Here is a 23014-nt window from a genome sequence, read left to right on the forward strand (position 1 = left end):
GTTTTCTCGGTCGTGCACTGGCTGCTGTGCAGGACGGAGCTGGTGAAGTTGGAGACCAGGACCTCCCGTACAAGTTTTGGTCACCCCGCCGTTTGTCACACGGCTGTGCTGTGGGTTTCCTGGGCACCTTCTGCACGTGGGGATCGTGCCAATAAACTTCACACGTCTCTTCTGGTGGAGGTTCAGCCTGGAGGCTTTTAGCTTGGGGTTGGAGGATCTCTGAACCTGATATGGAGAGGATGATGTTCAACTGGGAAGTCAAAAAGATGCACAATCTTTGCTTTGCTGTCCTTAACTTCTCTCTAGAATGGGAAGGATCGTCTGAGTACCAGGGCACGTGCCGATCTCTGTGTAAGAATAATCACTCCTGATTCCAAAATAGCACGTGTCAATAGCTAGTTTTACTTTAATCAGTAGAAAATACGCTTTGTCAACTGCGAATAGTGCTGTAGTGACAACTCATCCATCTATGGTACCTTTAGAATGGGGGTGAGCATGGAGGAGCAGCAACCACTCCTTCAGACATCGAGGAAAAAGAAGATAATTGCATATAAAGTGCAGGGTTTTAATGCAATTGTCTGGGGGAAATGTGCACGTGTGAGTCGGAGGGTTTAAAAAAGAAAAGAGCCGTTCCTGAGTATAAAAACCATTGGACTGTGACCCCATCTCCACCAAACTGTTGCAGTATTATTCTCCACAGATGATAAATTCCTGAGCTGGTAAGTCACTCTTCATTTCTTTCGAGCGTGGACCTCTGCAGATCTCTGCTGTTTGCACTCGCGGGCTGCGCGCTGTAGATCACATCAATCTGAAGCCAGTGGGTTTTTCTGGATGTGTAGTTAATCAGGAACTGGTTATTTCCTAGTCCTCTTCCTGCACATACATTACAGCGGCACTCTCAGTTCCTTTTGGACAGCTGAGAATTGAGTAATAGCAAGGGCTTTCTTGCATCAGAATAACGATGAGGGGAAAATGGATGAGAGTTTCAGAGGAAGCGTGAAAATGTTGTCTCGAGCACAGTAGTCCAGGTCCCGAAACACGCTCCACATACCCTTACATCGCTGACATTGTGAGCATTAGGAGTTGCTACAAGTGCTGAGAGGCTCTTGCATTTGGGGCTCAGTAAAGAATTGTTACTTAAATGTTCATTCTTTTTAGAAATTATGCCTGTTTCCACATTGTTTATTCTGCTGATTGGATTATTTGGATTACTTTTGTTCTGGACAATTAAGTCACAAAACTGGGAAGGGACAGTGTCTGACAGCAAAGGGGGGTGTGTGCAGAACCCCATGTGTCTGACAGCAAAGGGGGGTGTGTGCAGAACCCCATGTGTCTGACAGCAAAGGGGGGTGTGCAGAACCCCATGTGTCTGACAGCAAAGGGGTGTGTGCAGAACCCTGTGTGTCTGACAGCAAAGGGGGGTGTGTGCAGAACCCCATGTGTCTGACAGCAAAGCGGGGTGTGCAGAACCCCATGTGTCTGACAGCAAAGGGGGTTGTGTGCAGAGCCCCGTGTGTCTGACAGCAAAGGGGGGTGTGCAGAACCCCATGTGTCTGACAGCAAAGGGGGGTGTGTGCAGAGCCCCGTGTGTCTGACAGCAAAGGGGGGTGTGCAGAACTCCATGTGTCTGACAGCAAAGGGGGGTGTGTGCAGAACCCCATGTGTCTGACAGCAAAGAGGGGTGTGTGCAGAACCCCATGTGTCTGACAGCAAAGCGGGGTGTGTGCAGAACCCCATGTGTCTGACAGCAAAGGGGGGTGTGTGCAGAACCCCATGTGTCTGACAGCAAAGGGGGGTGTGTGCAGAACCCCATGTGTCTGACAGCAAAGGGAGGTGTGTGCAGAACCCCATGTGTCTGACAGCAAAGGGGGGTGTGTGCAGAACCCCATGTGTCTGACAGCAAAGGGGGGTGTGTGCAGAACCCCATGTGTCTGACAGCAAAGGGGGGTGTGTGCAGAACCCCATGTGTCTGACAGCAAAGGGGGGTGTGTGCAGAACCCCATGTGTCTGACAGCAAAGGGGGGTGTGTGCAGAGCCCCGTGTGTCTGACAGCAAAGGGGGGTGTGTGCAGAACCCCATGTGTCTGACAGCAAAGCGGGGTGTGTGCAGAACCCCATGTGTCTGACAGCAAAGGGGGGTGTGTGCAGAACCCCATGTGTCTGACAGCAAAGGGGGGTGTGTGCAGAACCCCATGTGTCTGACAGCAAAGGGGGGTGTGCAGAACCCCATGTGTCTGACAGCAAAGGGGGGTGTGTGCAGAACCCCATGTGTCTGACAGCAAAGGGGGGTGTGTGCACAACCTCATGTGTCTGACAGCAAAGGGGGGTGTGCAGAATCCCCATGTGTCTGACAGCAAAGGGGGGTGTCTGCAGAACCCCGTGTGTCTGACAGCAAAGGGGGGTGTGTGCAGAACCCCATGTGTCTGACAGCCGCTGGCTTTGGGCTGGGGGAGCGTTCCCCGGGTTACTCTGGAATATGAGCTGCGTTCTGCTTTACATAGAAGCAGCAACTGTCCTGCAGCTTGTTGCTGCTCTTTGTCTGTATTTTTTGCCTAGTGCTCCCTCTAGATCCGAGATGCAGGTTCTCTCGGCCCTGCGCAGGATGCCGAGGTTGGAGCTGGACCTCAGGGTCTTTTTATCCGTCCCTGACACTGCCGCGGCAGAAATGTTGATGCGTTTATGTAATGATTTGCCCGCCGCTTCTGACAGATGGTTGTTTAGCCTTGTGCGTCCTGTGTGATGGAGCATCCCCAACTTTTCCTGACATCTTGCTCAGTTGTTTTGCTGTTCTTTTCTGCGGTTTATTCTGGGCATTGTTTGCTTACTTGGGTTGGAGTTACTGTTTGTTTCTTCATCGGTGCTTTATCATCTCACAGTTTCTGTACGCTTCTCCTGAAGACTGATTGCGCTGCATCACCTGCGCTGCGTTAGAATGAGGAGTGTGGGGAGGGAGGTGCTGCCTGAGAGCCCATTGATCCCATCTTTATAACTTTGCCCTTTTAGCTGGGAACAGATTATTTGCGCAGTGGTTCGAGATTGCACAGGCAGAATCAGAAGGACCAGACTTTACATAAACCATTTATACTAAACGCTGGGAATGCTGGCAACATAAATCAAATACAATATCTATTACAAATTTATCACTTTATCAGTATTATATACCTGTGATAGAAGGGGTCCAAACATGTGGGAAGGGAACCGTACCTCAGCAAGTTTAGTCCTCTTGTAAATTAATTATTCAGGACACAGCGAGCCTGGCCCCTTCAATGTATAGTAATTCTTTCCAGCCACCATCCAGGACTTTAACTTCAGTGGCAATAATAAATAGGAAAAGTCTCAGGTGAAGCCGGTATTTCAAAGTAATTAATCATCTTCCCCTCATGATCCCTCTGCCTCTCTCTTGGTTTTCTTTAACGAGAGAATTTCAGTAATAAATCTTTAATGATATATGTTAAGAATCCTTCATTAATTCTTGTCTTCTTATTTCTGTTTTTTGATGCTCTTATGTTGTACGTTGGGAAGTTAAAATGCATATGCGAGAAAGAAAACAGTTCTAGAAAGCTGATAATTTGGCACAGTCTCCAAAAGGTTGTTTCTCGGATGCTGCGTGTTGTGTGGTACGCTTGCTAATGGGAACTGCTGATTAGTACTGCTTGGGCTGTCAAACCAATACTTAGATACAGTTACAGAACTACAGCACGACTGCACCGGAGAAGGTAAAGAAAGAAGTGATTTGTCTGCTCCTAAATTGGAGGAGAACGAGTGCTAATTCTGGGTTTCCTAACGAGCGGAGGCTGCAGCACCTGGTGCAGGGCGGGATGGCGGGGAGGCCCGTGCGGGTGCACAGCACCGCTCTCCTGTGTCTTTAAATAATGCTCGTTAGACGCGAGCAGCCATCACGCCTATTCAATGTGACAGGGACAGATGTGACAGATCGGTTCTGACACACTTCCATAGCACAAGTCTGTGGCTGGAGGTGACTGGTGTCCTTCCCCCGGTCCCGTCCCCGCTGCAGGACAGCACAACGACGCACGGATGAACCTCGCCATCGCCCTCACTGCTGCCAGGTACGGGGCTGCCACCGCCAATTACGCTGAAGTGCTGCGGCTGCTCAAGAGGACAGACCCGGCCGGCGGGAAGGAGCGCGTCTGCGGGGTGCGCTGCAGGGACGTCCTCACAGGTGGGTCCCTCCCGGCACCCCGGGCACGCTCCCGCCCGCAGAGCGGGGTGCGCCTCCTGCCCCTCGGTGCAGCTCCTGCTGGCTGGGTGCAGTGATGCTGTGGGTCCAGCGCCCTGCTCGGTGGGTGCAGTGATGCTGTGGGTCCAGCGCCCTGCTCGGTGGGTGCAGTGATGCTGTGGGTCCAGCACCCTGCTCCATGGGTGGGAGTGATGCCCATGGGTCCGCATCCCTGCTTGGTGAGTGCAGTGATGCTGTGGGTCCAGTGCCCTGCTCGATGGATGCAGTGATGCTGTGCGTCCAGCACCCTACTCGATGGGTGCAGTCATGCTGTGGGTCCAGCACCCTGCTGCGTGGGTGCAGTGATGCTGTGGGTCCAGCGCCCTGCTCGCTGGGTGCAGTGATGCTGTGGGTCCAGCACCCTGCTCGATGGGTGGGAGTGATGCCCATGAGTCCATGTCCCTGTTGGGTGGGTGCAGTGATGCTGTGGGTCCAGCGCCCTGCTCGCTGGGTGCAGTGATGCCGTGGGTCCAGCGCCCTGCTCGATGCGGGGGAGTGATGCTGTGGGTCCAGCGCCCTGCTCAGTAGACGGGAGCGCTGACTGTCCGCAGTGGCCCCTGTGCCGCGGTGGCCGGGGAGCAGAGCGCTGGAGGAGCGTTCTCTCTGCTAACGAAACACCGCAGCGCTGATCGGAGGGAGGAGCGGGGAGCGTGCCGCTGGTAAACATCAATGAACCGAGAAAGGAGCCATCTTCCCGGCGCGCGGCGGCATACCATTAGTGTCAATCAGCTTTAACTTCTGTCAGCTTTTTCACTCAAATCCTAGTGTTTTGGCAGAGTAGACTAAGCTTTACATCCAAACCCTTCTGTCAAGCAAAGATGATATTGTAAAATGCTACGTGCAGTAATAACCCCATTTACCAAGTCTATGGGTTGAGACTGAAATCTCTCTCGTTTGAGAGGCAGATTTCAGCTGAACTTGTACCCGCTCCACCTTCCTCTGCCTTTACAGATAAGATTGAATTTTACTGTAAAACATTTTCTTTCAAATCTGGCGTTACATGAAAACTTTGTTAATTTTCAAAACCCATTCCAGCCGTTCAGTTCAGACAAGCACGATATACTTTACAGTAGGTTAAGTTCATAGACAGATTAATAATAGAGAGTGTCAGCGAGCAGGAAAACAAATGGTGTATGTGATTGATGCTGTTTTCTTTCACAGGGCAGGAATTTGATGTCAAAGCCAAATGTGTTATCAATGCTACGGGACCTTTCACAGACTCGGTGCGCAAAATGGATGATCAGGAGGTGCCCAACATCTGTCAGCCCAGCGCGGGCGTGCACATTGTCATGCCTGGTTATTACAGGTAACGATACTCAAAGCCCAGGCCATTTGTAACAATCTACCCATGGACGGAATAAATAAGCTTGCAGAGATGCGTTTGTGGGTTTTACGGTAGTTTTGAATGCACAATTTAAATTTATTTATTTTTAAAAGAGGATTCTGGCACCGTGCCAATGAGAAGAACAATTCCATATCTTCAGAGAAGACTCAAGTCTTGTAGTTCTTAGTTAAAACTCACCAAGGCAGAACTGCTGCTGAAGCAGCAGGGCGTTCAGGCAGAGCCTTTACAACAGGCTTGCGGAAGGTGCCTTTTTGTAACAAGCAGCTTGAGTGGAGCGTGCTGGCTGGTTATTCACCTCCCTTACGGAGACACGGCGCACAGAAAACCTTGCAGAGGGGCTGCCGCCTTCATGCAGAAACGCTTCTCCTGTTAGATGTCCAGCCCTGCAGTCACTGCCGCGTTACGACTCCGCTCGCAGTGAATTCAATGTGTGGGCAGCATGAGAAGGGGTTCAAGGCGCCAGGGCGGGATGGCAGTGCTGCTGTACCCCCCGCGGGGCCCGTGGCAGCTGCGACACCGCGCTCTCCTTATTTGCTGCTGCAAAACCAAGTCCCCTTCTCCCACATAAGCCCTGTCAGCTGAAGCTCAAATATTACCTTTGTTCCCGCAGTCATTAGCATCCTAATGGAAATTCCCGTTCCTAGGCTGCTCCCGGTTCTGTCGGTGCAGAGCACTTGCAGTGATACCTCCTGTATCTTCACCGCGCTCCTCTGTGAATAGAAATTCACATTTCCAGTGCATAACATGTTGTTTTTGCCAGAGCTGTCCCAGTAGGACATGACAATCCACTGTAAAATTAAGGCATTTCTGGCCTCGTATAAAATCCCTCTTGCAATCTGTTCTTCTTTTGGTGTCTTTCCACATGTAAAATGGGAAAATGACCCGAGAGCTGCTTTAAAGCACCAGCAGTGTGGAGAAACGGGCTGTAATCCTGGTTTCCCGTGTCCTACGAGAAGCACGCGTGCCATTGACTGTGCGGCCCTACGGCAAAAACACGGGGGCTTTTAAAACTTCGAGTCACTTGGGAAAATCAGAGCAGAAGATGGCTCCATGCACTAGGGCTCTTATTGTGTGATAACCTAATCATTTTAATTGGTAAAGCAGAGAATTCTCATTCTGCGTGTTCCCTGGCGTATGTCAGCGGGTGGGCCTGACTTCTGGTGTGGAATGGTGTCTGCCCACACGGTGGAACCGCACCGGCTTCCCTTGCTCGTAGCTCAGCCCACGAGCTGCCCGACATCAATGCGCTCAGGGTGTGTATTCCAACCCGTACCAGGTCTCCCGGTGCCACGGGCTAATCCTGACAAGCAGACATTATTTCACCTCATCCGCTTGCCCTGGGGAAAATGTTTTGCAGAATTTTGACCCAAACTCGTGGAAATGAAAATTTTATAACAGGTGGAGGTTTCAGGGTATAAACACAGCTAAGATTTTGTAAAACTAATGTTAACATAATGCATTCATCTCCCATGGGCTTCTTACTCATTTATGTTCTTCATTAATAGTCCCAGTATTCCTGCTCTCATTAATTCTGTTTTCAGGGCTATTCTAGGAGCTGCAGTTCGCCCCATCACTCCCTATGGTTGAAGTCTGTTCTCTGCTAAAGCGCGGGGGTTTGAGCTCCTTTTGTTGGGACAGGCTTCCTGCCCCAAACGTGCCCATGAATGCAAGAGGTTTTACCCACCCCTTCTGACAAATTTCTGATGTTTTCTGCCTTTTTTTAAATTATTATTTTTAATTTCCCCTGTGCTCTTCATTCCAGATTCCAGTTGAACTGGGCTGGTGACCCTCAGTTCTGCCCCGGAAAGTCACACGTTTGCTCTTGAGCTGCATGTGTCGGTGCTTTGGTCAGATGCCTCTGAGTCCCATGACAGCCAGTATTTGAGCGCTAGGATGCTCATTTTTGATGGGAACGCTTTAATTTGAATTTGTTTTGGTGGCTTTTCAATTATTTCTATAAGATGGCACAAACATAGCAATAGGAGATTGAGAGGGAGCTTCCCAGGATAGCCGGTAGTCATTAATTCAGTAAATTAATTGGCATATGGAAAACTGTTCCATCCTTTCTTATTGTTTGCTGTGCAATCTAATTGAAAACACTTCAGTCCATAGGTGGTGTGGTGAAACTGAGCTTTAAGTCGTTACTTCTTTCTCTTCCTCATTTTGAATAGGTTTTATGAAATCACATTAAAAAAAAAATCATACTTTTGAGAGAACGTCTAAAGTTTTCTGAATATTCTGATACCATATATTAAATCTCTGGTTTCCGCTGCCTCTAAATCAATAGCTTTTTCATTTTCAAAAGTAATCATTTGTCTGACGTGATTTACCTTTCACAAATCTGTGTTGACTTCCCCTATTAAATTGTACTTCTCCGACTGTAGGCTTAAGCTGTCTATAAATATCATCTAAAAAATGTTCTAATATACATGCTATATATGAAATTTTCAGCTTCTCTTCTAGCCTTTCCAGATATTGAAAACTTCCCTTCCGCCAGCAGTTTAGGCTTCCTGAAAATGAAATATTCAGTGGTTCAGCTTGTGGCTCTCTTAAATAGGTCATTTGCATCCAACAGGTCTTTGCCTGCGTGCAGCTGATTGTGTTGGTATCTGAGGCCACTGAATCGTTCCCCTCTGGTCCTTGTTCCCACCTCGGTGTGCAGCCGCGTCCCCGTCCTGCAGCGTCAGCGCTCTCCTCTATAAGGGCCGTTCACTTGCAAGTGTTGATAGCAGCTTTTTGTTTTCCAAAATATAAGCAGAGCTATTTAATAAGCGATAACTGGTTCTGCACACATGGATATATGTTTTGTTTTGTTTTTCATACATTATACTAGGAAACATTTATACATAAGTTAAAATTTCCTGTACAAAGAACTAACGCTTTTCTCCGTTTGACTGTATCATTCTGCTTCTAGGACTGGCATAAACAAATTTAAAAACCCATCTCTGGATACTAGCATGCAGTTAGTTGGTGTAGGTCGCTATGGAGGTGATGTATTTTGCCTTTTTTCCCTCAAAACGCAGCCCCTGGTTCGGGAACGCTGCGCTGGGAGCATTTGGAATGTGTCTCCTGGTGGGACCCTCGGGGGTCTGTGGGTGTTTGACACCTTTTCAGTGTCCCAGCCATTCTTACCATTTCAATCCTGCTCTTCTCTTGCTTTTGCTACTTTTTCTTCCCACTATTAACCCTCGGCCCTTTCTGTGAGCACAGGTTGTAGACGTAATCGAGATTTCTTATGTCTTTACCCTGTTTGGGGCACAGGCAATTGATAACTTGGGTCAATAATATTTCATGTTTAATTTTTGTTCTTAGCTACTTAGATGCATCAAAACAGAACTAAGGTTCTTATTTCTTCCATTTTAATGTGCATTCTGTTTGAGCCTTTTCCTTTGTGCCATAATATAAGTTATTGTCTGGTTTTTGATTAAAAGCAGTTGTTATTCCATGATGAGTTTCAGGCAATCACTGTTTTAAAATTTCTGAATGTTTACATTTGAAATTCCAACAGGCAAGATTTCCAAGAGCAAATGGAGATGTGAGATGCCAGAGGCCTGGTTGCTCCATTTAAGCTTGTATTCTGCTAACTCGCTTAGGAACTAAACTCTAACAATATCTGAGCATCACATTTGAGGATGTTATTTCTGTAAACTTCTGGCGCTACCTTTTGAAGCCAGGTCACAGCCATGTGTGACATCTCAGATTTATTATTATTCTTATTATTATTTTTAAGTCATTTGACCTGAGAACAAAGGTGCGGTGCTGTTACTTTATCTGGGGTCCAAGGTGTGCAGGAGCAGAATCTGGGTGCTGCCCAAGCTCCTTGAACCCCGTCCCCTCTGTATTGCAGCCCTGACCACATGGGCCTGCTGGACCCGGCCACCAGTGACGGGCGCGTCATCTTCTTCCTGCCCTGGGAGAAGATGACGATCGCGGGGACCACGGACAGCCCGACCGACGTCACCTCCCACCCCATCCCCACCGAGGAGGACATCAACTTCATTCTGAACGAAGTGCGCAACTACCTGAGCGTGGACGTGGAAGGTAGAGCTGCCCAGGAGGGTGCCGGCGGGTCTGTGCAGTTGGACCAAACGCTTCTCGCTTGGGTTTTTTGTGCCTGGTAACAGTGGTTCTGGTGCACCTGGGTGTTTTTAGCCTGATAGGACAGAAGTGTCATCTTGATCTATGCATCAGACAGAAAAAACAGTGTTTTTCCCATTTATACCTGCTCTGCTTGGACTATTTAGATGGAAACTGTTTGCTGTCTGCGTGCTGAGATTTCACACGCCTTTCCCCGGCTGGCACCGACTGTCCTGCTCGCAGCCAGGTCACCCTGCTCACCTCAGGGCAGCGGCAGCATTAACGTCGCGCAGAGCTGGGCCAGTTCATCCTGTTATACTTAAATAACCTGCTGTTCTTAAAGAAAGAGCTTTTCTGACTTTTCCCATGTCTTTGTTTTCATTTCCGATTTTCTAGGCACACTATTCTTAGAATGCACTTTTTCCTGATACGGTAAATATCGAATAGTTTCAGTGTTCAGTGGGAGAGGAAAGTGTAATGGGCAAAAAGGAGAATGTATAAAAAGTTCCCTTCCGGAGCTGAGAACAGGTTCACTGTAAGACGCTGCCCTGCTCTGGCTGGGCTGGCTTAAAGGAGAGAGGCTGCTTTCCTTCAGAGCGCTGGGCTTTTGGTTTGGTTTAGATTAATCCGTAAAAGCGTTTGTACTTTGCGTTTCTGCCGCAGCAGCAGCGTTAGAGCCGATGTGAAAAGCGCTCGGTCAGGAGCAGTGCAGCACCCTCAGGGTCAGGAAAGCTCGCTGTCTGGAGGCTGGAAATGCTGGAGCGCTTCTTTCCCGGAGTGGATAACTGGTGGCTCCGTATCACACACAATTCAGAAGAGGTCTCCAGGAAATGGCCCTTCAAGCTTCCTGAGCAGAAGTCGATGTGAATAAGTGTGGTAGGGCAGACGGGTACCTGGTAGAGTTAAGACGGTGAACAAGACAGATTTTGCAAGGCACATTACGAAGTGTTTAATTGTCCCAAATGAAGCCTACCTGGGCGCACGCTGTTTTTCACATGTGCAATTAGCAGTGTTTATAGATTGCTTGTTATTGAATTAACAACTGTGCTGCCCATATCAACGCGCTGCAGACCTGCCTTTTTGCTGCCAGAGACAGTGCCAGGGTTATCAACTTACACAGGCTTGGATGTGTTCCAACTGTTTAATTATAGTGTCACGCATGCTGCTTTTTCTAGTTTCATTAGTTTATAAACGTAATATGGTATCTTATTTCTGTGATTAACACTTCATTTTGGCAGGTTAAACATGCTGGCAGAGCACCATTGATTTCTGAAATCTATTTTGTGTTCTTTGGGGATATTTTTACACCCCGTTACTGATTTTCAATTATCATTTATTTGTAAGTTGTATTAAAAAAAAGAAAACGTTCTGAGGACTTCAGCAAAAAGTAAATCAGTCAGTTTTTCTATTGCAAATGTAATAAGCAGCAAACTTAATTTCATTAAATTCTCTATGGGTGTTATACATTGAAAAGAAAAAAAAAAGTGACTTTCAGAGGCCAGGGTGTTTTCCTACCACTGTTAAGGGCTTTTGTGACTACTCGGTGCCTTCAGCTTTTCTTCCTTGAAGTCTGCTGAGAAATCAGCGCTAGTGCGAGGGATGTGCTTGTAACGGGACAGGGGCAGAGGTGAGGGGTGTGCTTGTAATGGGACAGGGGGCAGAGGATGTGCTTGTAACGGGACAGGGGCAGAGGTGAGGGGTGTGCTTGTAACGGGACAGGGGCAGAGGCGAGGGATGTGCTTGTAACGGGACAGGGGGCAGAGGTGAGGGATGTGCTTGTAATGGGACAGGGGGCAGAGGTGAGGGATGTGCTTGTAACGGGACAGGGGCAGAGGTGAGGGGTGTGCTTGTAACGGGACAGGGGGCAGAGGGGAGGGATGTGCTTGTAATGGGACAGGGGGCAGAGGCGAGGGATGTGCTTGTAATGGGACAGGGGGCAGAGGCGAGGGATGTGCTTGTAATGGGACAGGGGGCAGAGGTGAGGGATGTGCTTGTAACGGGACAGGGGGCAGAGGCGAGGGATGTGCTTGTAACGGGACAGGGGCAGAGGTGAGGGATGTGCTTGTAACGGGACAGGGGGCAGAGGCGAGGGATGTGCTTGTAATGGGACAGGGGCAGAGGCGAGGGATGTGCTTGTAACGGGACAGGGGGCAGAGGATGTGCTTGTAACGGGACAGGGGGCAGAGGTGAGGGATGTGCTTGTAACGGGACAGGGGCAGAAGTGAGGGATGTGCTTGTAACGGGACAGGGGGCAGAGGTGAGGGGTGTGCTTGTAACGGGACAGGGGGCAGAGGTGAGGGGTGTGCTTGTAACCAGAGAGGGGGCAGAGGAGCAGCACAATGAAGAAAAAAGTAAATGGCCATGTAGCGAGGTTTCTGGTGGGTGGGACCGTGTTCTGGAGGAGGAGCCGTTGGTGTGAGATGCCCGGGCCCTTTTGGATTGTGTGCTGTACTGAACGCTGGTGCGAGTTTGGGGATGTGCCACAGCTCACCATGGCCCTGCCATAACCCGCCTCCTGGTGCGTGTGCGCTTCTGATGAGATACAGGTCGCTTGTCAACAGGAAAACCTGGAAAAGTAACCCACAAGTTAGAGAGAAGCTTTGAAGTCCTAAAAGCAAATGTTATGCTCACGTGGAACAGACTTTATTTTGGTTTCTAAAGTCAGAACGGTCCTGTCAGCACAAGCAAAGGAGGAGACCTGGTGCTGGGCTGTGTGTGCTTTGGTTTTGGTAAGGTTTGGGTTTTTTGGGGGTATCGGGGTTTTTTGAGGTGATGAGTGAGGGACAGCTGTTGGTGGCTCAGTTCCCAGGTATCTCTATCGTGTTGGAGTTTTAACTGGTGTGAAAAATGAACCCCTCTGCCTTTGTTTTGGGCTGGAGAGTGTTACTGATCCCAGTCACGGCAGTGCTGCCCAGCTTATCCCGTCACTTTGGAGAATCTTCTCCCGCTTTTGGGTTGCTCAGCAAGCGGGGTGTGCTGTGGTCCTTGTTTCAGAGCCAGTACCTGCTGGGAGGCAGCGCCACGAGGGCCATGGGTGGGATGGGGGTAAACACCAGCAGTTCTGGCTCACTCTGCTGATCTTTGTTCCTGACAGTGAGAAGAGGAGACGTGTTGGCAGCGTGGAGCGGCATTCGTCCTCTGGTCACAGACCCCAACTCCAAAGACACGCAGTCGATATCCCGGAATCACGTCGTCACCATTAGCGACAGTGGCCTTGTCACCATAGCAGGTACAGGACTTTCTCTTATGGTACAGCTGCTTTGGGCTTTCCCAGTGTCTTTTATTCAGAACGTTTCCCGTTGCAAAATAATCCTTTGTGTTCCTACAACTAGATAATGATCTGTCAGTGGTAGCACGACTGCCTTGTTGGAGCAAGTCTAGCAAGAATAATGCGATATATACAATAACTACAGTACATACCAGCTGGGCATTGTGCTCGCCCTCCCCAAACCAAGAGATGCGCGTATTTGCAGGTGGGAAGTGGACGACGTACCGTGCCATGGCGCAGGACGCGCTGGACGCGGCGGTGCAGGCGCACAGCCTGCGGGCCGGCTCCAGCAGGACCATCGGCCTGCAGCTCGAGGGGGCCAAGGACTGGAGCCCCACGCTCTACATCCGGCTGGTCCAGGACTACGGACTCGAAAGTGAGGTGAGCGGTGGTTTCTCTTGGTGCTCAGGTGTTTCTGCGTTGGAGGGTTTTGTTTCCTCACTAGATCAAGTGGCAGCATAACTTGTGCAAAGCTCTGAGCCTGATAAGAGCTTATTATCTGGCTGGGGCAAAGACAGTTTTAATAATAATAAGTTCTAGTAACTGTTCTTCTTTCCTTCCCTTTTCCCTTCCTCCCAATCTTGACTGTTTCCTGCTGTCAAAGCGTATGGCGTGCTGGGGTCTGTCTTGCTTTGAGCCCAACAAAATCTCTGCCTAAGGTGTGATCCCAGTGTAGCCGAGGAGTCGGAGCATCACTCCTCACAGTCACACTGACACCTACACAGTGGTGTCACTGCTGGTCTGACCCAGGCACAGCCAGGTAGTTTCCACCCACACGATCGAAATCCAATACCCTGTTCAGCCTCTTTGTTATTGGTGAGAAGAGAATTGACAAGAAGAACATGTGTATATTTGATGCGCTGTCAAAGCATATTGAATTTGTTTTCGACTCCACAGGTGGCTCAGCATCTGGCTTCGACGTACGGTGACAAGGCTTACGAGGTGGCCAAAATAGCCCAAGTTACAGGAAAGAGATGGCCTATTGTCGGAAAACGGCTGGTGTCTGAATTTCCTTATATTGAAGCTGAGGTATGTGGAAAAACTACATAATATTATTTGATTCTTCTCTTGGGATAAGCAGGTTCTAGCGCAGGTCAGTCTCGCTCTGTAAAACAGCTCTAAAAGCCCTTTCCTTTGGTGGGGTCTGGATGTTTCTTCTATTTTTTTCCCCTTCACCAGACTATGCATTATTTTTATGTGAAAACATACAAGTATTAATATATTTATATATCATTAAATATTTTAATTATACAAGGTATAGCTTTTTATTTCACGTATACGTATTTGATTCCAGATAGATTTTATGAAACATTCCAAGGCAAAGGGCGCTTTTCAGAGCCTTCTCTCGGTGGGGTGGGAGCTGGCAGCAGAACAGGGGCTTTGTGGCGTGGTCTGCGGTGCCCGGCACGGCGAGGGGCGGCACCTGCCTGCTGGCTCAGCCGCGTCCCCACTGTCGCCGCAGGTGGTGTATGGCGTCAGGGAGTACGCCCGCACGGCCGTGGACATGATTTCCCGGCGTACTCGCCTGGCCTTTCTGAACGTGCAGGCTGCGGAGGAGGCGCTGCCCAGGATCGTGGATATCATGGGCAAGGAGCTGAACTGGAGCGAGCAGAAAAAGAAGGTACAAAGGGCCTTTTTCATCCGAAACTGTTTTGTTTTTCTGAAGTAGGTGCCATGTTAACAATCTAAATTAGTTGAATAGGAAGCTTGAAGTGATGCTTTCTTCCTGAGAGAATGATTCACTTGGCGTGTTTCTTTATAAAGGCTTCATCAAATAGCTGTGAAATAAGCTAGTGTTGGCTGGGGGTGCGGGGAAGGTGAAGATCTGTGTCTTCCTGTTCCCCAGGTTTAAAAATTAAAGCAGACTTGGCATTCCTACCCCATTCCTGTTCAAATATTTTGGTTACTGACACTTTTCAAGGGATCTGCCTCAGAAAAGGGGGATCTCGTGATCGGTGTCACTCATTCTGTGTGCGTGTCCCTGGAAGGGAACAGACCCTGCGTTCGCACCTGTTCAGGAGCCAAACACACAACCCGTTCAAACACAGACCCAGAGTCGCAGACTCTTCCGTGCTGGTGCCTCCGTGGCAGGGGCTGTGTCGCTCGCAGACCCGTGGCTGGTGTCCCCCGGCTGGAGGAACAGCTCTGCTCTGCGGTACTTCTTGCACATCCCGTGTTTATCGCTAACTAAAGAACTGGCACTGAACTTTGAAAAGAAAACTGGTTTAAAGCATAAAGAACCTGCCTGGTGTTGAGCCTCCTGATTTTCTGTGGATTTTGGACAGTGAGGTGAAACTTGGTGCTAAGACGTGAGCTGTGAGTTAAACAACATTTTGCGGGCCCAACCTGCGAGTGCTGTTCTCCGTGAGACAGGTGGATGTGCCGTGTGTGACGAAAGGCGTGCTGGGGTGCTAGGAGCGCTTACACTGCCAGTAAGAGTCTTTACTAGAGTACTAGTCTAGTACTAGTACTAGTCTTTACTAGACTTGATATCTCTTAAAGACTTGCCTAAGCCCAACTTATTTTTAAATACTTTTCAGCTATCATCTGCTTAATTTTTTGGACCTCAGATAAATTCTAGTGAAGTGGAAGAAGCTAATAAATACTACATTAAAAATGATTGTGTAAGAACTTGCTGTTCCTCAGATATACAGTTTTCTTCTTTCTTTTTTTTTTGTTGTAGGAAGAACTTGAAGCTGCTAAAAAATTTCTCTATTATGAAATGGGCTACAAAGTAAAAACGGATCAGTTAACAGACAGCTCTGAAATCAGCCTCCTGCCTTCAGATATTGAAAGGTGAGTAAAGTAAGAGAGTTGTTCTGCTGCTCGAAATGAATACCCATCGTTCTCCTGAGTGCAGTTTTTCCCACTGCTCGTCCTTGTCTTGCAGGTACGAGAAGCGATTCCACATGTTTGACAAGGAGAAGAAAGGGTTCATTACTATACTGGATGTGCAGCGTGTCTTGGAGGTAACGGTTCCTTGTGTTTAGTTTCCCTTTTAAGCCTCTTATCTGAATTTCAGAGAAATAGTGCTGAACAGTCCCGCTGACACAGTTGTGCTTCTTGTTGTCTAGAGCATCGGTGTGCAAATTGCTGAGAATACTCTTCATGAGATTCTAAATGAAGTGGATCTGAACAAAAACGGGCAGGTTGAGCTCAATGAGTTTTTACAGGTGGGTGTTTCTTTGTCACAAGAGCAGCCGTAACTTCAGTGAAAAAGGCACAGGGGTTCATTTTTGTCCCCCTTTGCTGAAGGGCTGGGCTGGGACGAGGTGAGTGGTACCTGAGTAGATGCTGTAGTGACACACAAAGCCATCCTCAAGCAACTTTGAAATTCAAGGACTTTTTACAGTAAGACCCAAAGAACAGATCCAATTTACAAAGCATACCACAGACCTGAGCTTGGCTTTTCTTTAGTACAGAAATGCTATTTGGACACGTTCAAAATGACGCAATTGTCCATTGGAAGCTGTAGGGCACGGTTAGGCACACTGGCATTTATCTGGGCCTCTTAAGTGATCGATAGTTTCCAAACTATTTTGAATATTTTCAAGAATGAGCTTGTGATTAACTCGCACCTGGTCCATATAATCCCATTTTAACTCCTGAACTGGCTGATGTTTTCTCAGTTTGTATGAAAAGCAGTGACACCCTGCTTTTTGCAGGGCTTTAAAGCAGAATTGAGGGTGCAGTTGGGGCAGGCTTGCCCGGCTCCCGTTGGGTGTGCAGTTTGCCAGCTGTGCTTCTGAGGAGCCTTTCCTGGCGTGGTATTTGGAGCGGCTGCCGCGGCCGTCCCGCCCGCTGGCAATGATGAATGCCGAACATGAGATAAATTAATGCTGGGGATTTTGGTCAATGTCAGCCCTTTCTTCACTGTGTCAAGTTAAACAAACAAGATCAAGGCAGAGGAAATGGTAATTGTCTCTCTCGAGATGAGCTGTAGATAAGAGCAGCGTTGTTGAATCTAAATGCAGGAAATTTTCACAGGTTGTGTCCAGCATTAGAAAAAAGGACTATTTATTTGCCTAAAATGCAGCGATTTAGCAGGCTAGCTGAAATGTGCTTGGGGAACAGGGGGACAGCCCAAACAGACCATGGGCAGAAAGACGAAACAGTTTGTGCTCAAGTGTAAGAGAACATCCAGCTGTGTTTCTGGCTGTGGAATGGGGTCACCCGGCAGCCCTTTGCATTAAACTGCAATTAATTGGGGGTGGGGAACCCACCATTTACTGTCGGGGCCGTGTTGAACTATAATTTGGTTCAATTGGATACACTGTGGTTAAGAAGTTGAAACGACGAGTGATTATGCCTTCTGTGGATGTTTTTGGTGGCTTTCTGGGGTTTTTTGCTTTGTGTGCTAACAGTCTCATTAGGACGTCCTGCCCTAAGTCTTAGTGCCTGTGAAATACAAGAGGCAAGTTTTGGTATAGTTCACTGTTAGTTGTGTAAAACTGGTTCCTGGCTTCTCCCGTACGTTTCCCGGTGCAATGTGAGTATTGCCCGGTGGCGCTTGGTGCTCAGCGCCCAGGGCTGACCAGCTAACAGGAGGTTGCCATGGAAGGAACAAAATACATTGAAAGCTTAATTTATTTTTCGTTAATGGATCTTTTAAGTCAGTTCCCAATACTTTGGTGTTTGCTTTCTGAAAACTTTCAGGTAATTGCATTTTAGGGCAGAATGCTTGTGGAAAGCCGTGTGCAAATATTTGTGGACGTTTATATTAGAATACAGGGCAGTGTTGTGCCGAATGGGGAGCAGAGTGGTGCCAAGTGCTCCCGTTGGGCTTTCATTGCCAGGACAGCTCAGATACCGGTGTGGAGAGCGCGGGGAGGATTTTCCAGCAGGATTTGTGTGTTTAGGATCTGTTTAGGGCGCTTCCCCTCCCGGGCGCTCCTGCCGGCTTTGGCGGGGTTCGTAACGCATTTGCATAGGTCCAGCTGCAGGTATAATTAATAGACTTGCCTATGGAAGGGAAGAGATCTGAAGGATTCTTAGCACTTGATGGGAGTAAGAAATTGCATTTTCCAAGTGCTGATTGCTTTCCATAGTAGTCTTTGACAAGCTGACTGCATGTAATTTCAAGTCTAATGCTCCCTTTATCCATGGGATAAAGCAGAATTAACTAAAATCTTAGCACCAGTGTGTGTTCGTTAAGATAGAGCTGAGTCCAGTTTCGAGGACTTAAAGGCAAATTAGTTTTAAAAGTCTATAAAGGAATTTGGATTTGAAGGAATTGTGGAAGTCAAGTGTGCCATCTCTACAGAGGAGGGCATGTGAATGGAAGAGGGCACGGCCCGGTCAGCGGCACGTCGGGAATGGTGTTCTGCCCTTAGGTACGTCTTGTGGGTAGCAAACAAAATTAAAGAAGAATTAAAAAAAAAAGAAAAAAGGCACCCCATGAAACCGGTGGGTTCTCCTGCATCCATAAGTGTCCCTGAAGAAACCCTGCTGTTGATGGGTGCCTGCACAGTTGCTTCCAAAGGGATCACATTTGGTACATCTACCACCCGTTCCTTGCCAAAACCTCCGCTGGTAATGCCGGAAAATGTCAGTGAGCTTTGAGGTGAATCTTTGAAAAGCCTCACACCAGTTTTGCTTTACATGGAAGGACCAGTTCTGTGTGTTCAGTAATCCCTTTGTCCGAGAGGCAGCAGCTTGGGGGCCGTGTCCCCTCGTGCAGCGGAGCTGGCAGCACCTGCCGCCCCGGGGTGTCTCTCGCGTCCCTCTGTGGTGTCCCCGCTAACGGCGGCTCTGTCCTGTGTCGCAGCTGATGAGCGCCATCCAGAAGGGCCACGTGTCGGGCAGCCGGCTGGCGGTGCTGATGAAGACGGCGGAGGAGAACCTGCGGCGGCGCGTGCTGATCTCGGTGGACCGCAGCGGCGGGGGGCTCTGAGCCCGCCCGGCCGCCGCCGCGCAGGAACATTCCAGTGCTGCTCGTCCTCCTGCCTGTCACAGGCGGCTGGGGGCTGCCCGTCGGTGTAGCTCCACAAACACACAGCTGTTTTCGGTAGTAATGGTTTTCTGCGCAGCTCTTAATACTCCAGTACGTGGCCTTTGGGGTTGGGTATTCTTTAGCTCTAGGAGTTGGTGAACAAGAGTTCGGGAATACAGTCTGGGAAGATGTGGGTGCACGCACAAGCACACGTATTGCCTTGTTCATTAACTTTTATATTGCCTTTACCTTCAAAAAAACCCCACCTATGCTCAGAAAGTGAATCCTGTCTGTAAGTGCATTGCATTGAGTTTTGCAAATATGTGTTTATTGTTTAAACGCTGTCAATCCGTTCTCTTCAACACAGAGCGGGGAGGGAACGCTGACGTCCTGGGCTGGGGATGGTACCGCAGAAAGAACAGAAGCAGCACTTGCCGAGGTGGTGATGATGGGGAAGAGCCATCAGAACCTTCGGTAGCTGTCTGGCTTTGCTCCTTCGTTTGCTGTGATTTCAGTGGTACCTGTGCTTGGCCAGACAGAAATACCAGCAGCATGGAGCTGGAAAACTACAAGACATTTTGATTAATCACCCAAGCTGATGATTTAGTTAAGAGCTAGGAGACAGCTTTCCGTTCTCCCATATTAATAGAAATAAGCTTCCCTCAATAAACAGCATTGTCCAGTGGGTGTTGGTTGATGCTGTGAGCACTTCATAGTGTTTCCAGTTTCGGACAAACACTGTTGTGCAGATACAGCAGTTCCTGTTGGCGTAAGTCTTAATGATGTATTTTAAAAATTCTCAAGCACAAAGTGAAACAGTGAAATTTGGTTTGCGTTCCGCTAAGTTTTATAGAAAAGAGAAAGGGCTATTTTTCAGCAGATTAATAGAAAACCCAACCAAACTAGGACCACTTACTTGAGCTGCTTCACCAACGCGGCTCTTGGCCTTTCTGCGGTGAGACCGGCCGCGTCGGCATCGGCTGGGAGATCCCGGCTCTGTACAGCGAGAAAACATCGGAATTGCTTTATTGATGAATTTGTCATTCTATTCTATCCTTTGGGCATAAATACCAATTTACAAATCAAAACCAAGCTTCAGTTCCAGGGTGTCACAATTTCTACTTGTGTAAAATGCATTTTAACTGATGTCACCACTTTCACTAATGGAAAATAACAGTACAGCGATGAACAGCAGATTACTTTAGTATTTTAAAGGGGAAAATGATTATGTACACAAGGTGGGGATGGTGAGGAGCATTAGTGCAGAGCATTGCAAGTACAGGTGTGGTGTCCTTTAAGCAAAATAAATCAGGTGTTCAAAACCAGTAGACTATAAAATCCTGGCAGGCCTCGCTTGAAATTCAGTAAATGGTTGTATTTCTGTCAGTCCAAACAACTGGTAAAATCTGAAAGGAAGGGGACGGTCCTGGGTAAAACGCTTTCCAGCTGTTTTTTGCATGTTAATGTTTGTTGTGGGTGGCTTTGTACCCAAGCGCAGGTGTTGGTGACGGGCCCTGCATTAACAAGGCGCAGACTGTGAGCTGGGCTTACCTGTGTTAACGAGGCGCAGGCTGTGAGCCCGGCTTACCTGTGTTAACGAGGCGCAGGCTGTGGGACGGGCTTACCTGTGTTAACGAGGCGCAGGCTGTGAGCCGGGCTTACCTGTGTTAACGAGGCGCAGGCTGTGGGCCGGGCTTACCTGTGTTAACGAGGCGCAGGCTGTGAGCTGGGCTTACCTGTGTTAACGAGGCGCAGGCTGTGAGCCGGGCTTACCTGTGTTAATGAGGCTCAGTTGGTTCCTGGCCAAAGGGCTCTGGTCCTGTGCCCGTGGAAGCTTTGCAGTTTGAAATACGTTCCAGCAATCCAGGTAAATGTAGATGTTTGACACAGCTCCTTGCTTCCAAACCCTTCTCAAATGGGAGCACAGAAGCGGGTTTCACATGCGCTGCAGGGCTGGGGAAGTGGACGCACAGTGCACAGGTTGCGCTGGTTCGGTGAGCAAGGGAAGAGGGAAGGGCTTAAGTTTCTATTATTAACAGTAATTTAAGAAAAAGAAAGTAACGAGACCTTTTCCAGGCCACGGAAAGATAAACACTTACTGTATTTAACATCTGTTGTGTGGTTTAAAGAAACATTCTCCAGTCCCATATAAGCGGCACTGTTAAGAATTAGCAGCACAGGTTTACCTGTAAGGCCAGGGTTTCGGCTTCCTCCCGCGCTGTGCTCCCGCTGCCGTGTCGCACGGGGCCGGTGACGGGGGTTCCTCGGTCTGGGTTTGCTGTGTCCCCTGCTCTGTGTGCGGCAAGCGAGCTCTTGTCCTTGTGCCGTCGGAGAAGCGCATGTGTTGCTGAACCAGCTACGTCTGTACGTGAAGATCGACAAGTATTTATTTCCCCCCTCCCATTTGTGTTCGGGCATGCTGCCTTTGTGTTGGCTTGTGATTTTTTTCCCTTTAAATGTACTGTAGAAAGCGTTGCGAATGTCCCTGTCTGGCATCGTTCTGATCCCGGGTGGAAAATAAACAGTGATTTGTCTTTTTATTTCTCTTTTTATTTTTCCTTTCTTTCTTTCTGAGGTGGGAGCTGGATTTCTGGTGGGTTCAGTTACTCTGTGTTTTAAGTGGCCTGCCCGGGCGGCGTGCGCGTACATGCAGCGCGTTCGTCCCTCGGCGTGTGTGAATACGCGTGTGTGCACACAGCCGCCCCTCTGCATGTCTTACATGTGCCACCTGGGTGTTTCGTTAGGTTGCTGTTCTAGGCTGAACTCTTAAATACTGTGTTTGAGGCTGGGTTGTCATTTTTATAACTGTCTTGGTGTTTTACTGCCATTATTTATTACTTTTGATATACAGAATGAGCCGCATGCATTTATAGAGCAATAAGAGGATGTATTTAATGTGCCTTGTTTTTAACTGAGTAAGAACTGAAAGCATGAATCAATAAAAGTGATTAAAAACGGTCCCTGTGCTGGCAGTTTGTTGTGGCAGTCACAAAAATAACTTTGATTAGCCTCGGAAAAGTTGATTTTTAAAGGAAAAACGCTGAGATGGACACTCGGTAAACATGACGTAGTTTTGTCCCTGCTTTCCCGTTTTAGCTCGGAATTTCGCACTTACTGGTTTAAAAAGCAAAAGTGAGGAGTTAATTTGGCGCTCGGCATTCCCGGGGTGGGGAATCGGCCATCGCAGCCCGGCCACGCGGGTCCCTCTGCACACTGATGAATTCTGTCATCACCAAAATCAATAGGAATGAATGGAAGAGATTTCATAATCCATTTTGATCATTTTACATGTCAAGTTAGTCGGGGGTTGCCGTGTGTTGATAAATGTTCTGGCAGAAAAAAAATGCTATATATTTTCATTGTCAGTAAATCAGTAAAGCTGTTATCAGTTTTAACGCAATTTTTATAATCTCCATATTATTTTATAGGTTTTAATTTACACTTGTAATAGGGATATTCCAGCAGGGCGATGCGGCTGTGCTGAGCACGGGGGTTGTGTACGCGCAGCCAGAACAGCTCCCCCAGAAACAACAGGACCGATACCTCCGGAGTCATGACAAACGTTGTGAATTTTATGGAACCCGTGGTGTGTAAGTAACATGTCAGGAAACGTTTGCTGCACATCTTTGTCCCAAAGGTGGTGCGGCCCTGGGGCTGCCTGGGGAGCTGGAGGGAGCTGGCTGCGGCGCCGGGGCTCTCTGCTCTCCGGCAGCGCCTTGCGCCCGCAGTCCCTGCCCTCGCACCCCCCAATGCTCCAAAATCCACATTTATTGCAACTTGTGTTCACTTGCACCCTGCAGCCCGTTTCACAAATGCGATACGGAATATCATAGCAACATTAATATTTAAGCGTTGATGCCTGAGCTGGGTGTTTCCCGTGTCAGATACGAACTGATTGCATCTGTTGAGCAGAGAAAACCATCTTCAGTGGGGCTGAATCCTCGCTGCTCAGTAAGTGTCACTCCTCCAGGGGATTGGGGCGCGTAGGTGTGTTCATCCCGAGGTTTTAGCCCCGGTGTGTGGTTGCCGGTGCCCCCGCTCCCGTCCTCCCGCCGAAGGTGCCGCTGGCGCAGCCGCACGGGTCCTCTGCCTCTGTTCCCTTTGCACATACAGGCAGAGATGGCATTCTGCTCCCCTGAGCAAGCCGCCGGCCTTT

At 48.6% G+C, this 23014-nt stretch overlaps 1 protein-coding gene across 2 annotated transcripts in view; it reads left to right on the plus strand.

The window, feature by feature from the left end:
- GPD2 (glycerol-3-phosphate dehydrogenase 2) overlaps positions 1–21404 on the plus strand; it is a 53573-nt gene extending 32169 nt beyond the window's left edge. Inside the window, exons 7-17 of one of the 2 annotated variants that reach the window (XM_080347081.1) lie at positions 4015–4179; positions 5398–5542; positions 9429–9622; positions 12753–12887; positions 13132–13307; positions 13824–13955; positions 14389–14547; positions 15610–15722; positions 15817–15895; positions 16001–16099; positions 18694–21404. In XM_080347081.1, coding sequence (XP_080203207.1) covers positions 4015–4179; positions 5398–5542; positions 9429–9622; positions 12753–12887; positions 13132–13307; positions 13824–13955; positions 14389–14547; positions 15610–15722; positions 15817–15895; positions 16001–16099; positions 18694–18819 — 1523 coding nt within the window. In that variant the 3' untranslated portion in view covers positions 18820–21404. The remainder of the gene's footprint in view (positions 1–4014; positions 4180–5397; positions 5543–9428; positions 9623–12752; positions 12888–13131; positions 13308–13823; positions 13956–14388; positions 14548–15609; positions 15723–15816; positions 15896–16000; positions 16100–18693) is intronic. The other variant, XM_080347082.1, reaches the window with a different exon arrangement.
- Positions 21405–23014: the final 1610 nt, after the last annotated feature.

The sequence above is a fragment of the Nesoenas mayeri genome (assembly GCF_963082525.1).
Source record: "Nesoenas mayeri genome assembly, chromosome: 6".
NCBI classification, from domain to species: Eukaryota; Metazoa; Chordata; class Aves; order Columbiformes; family Columbidae; genus Nesoenas; species Nesoenas mayeri.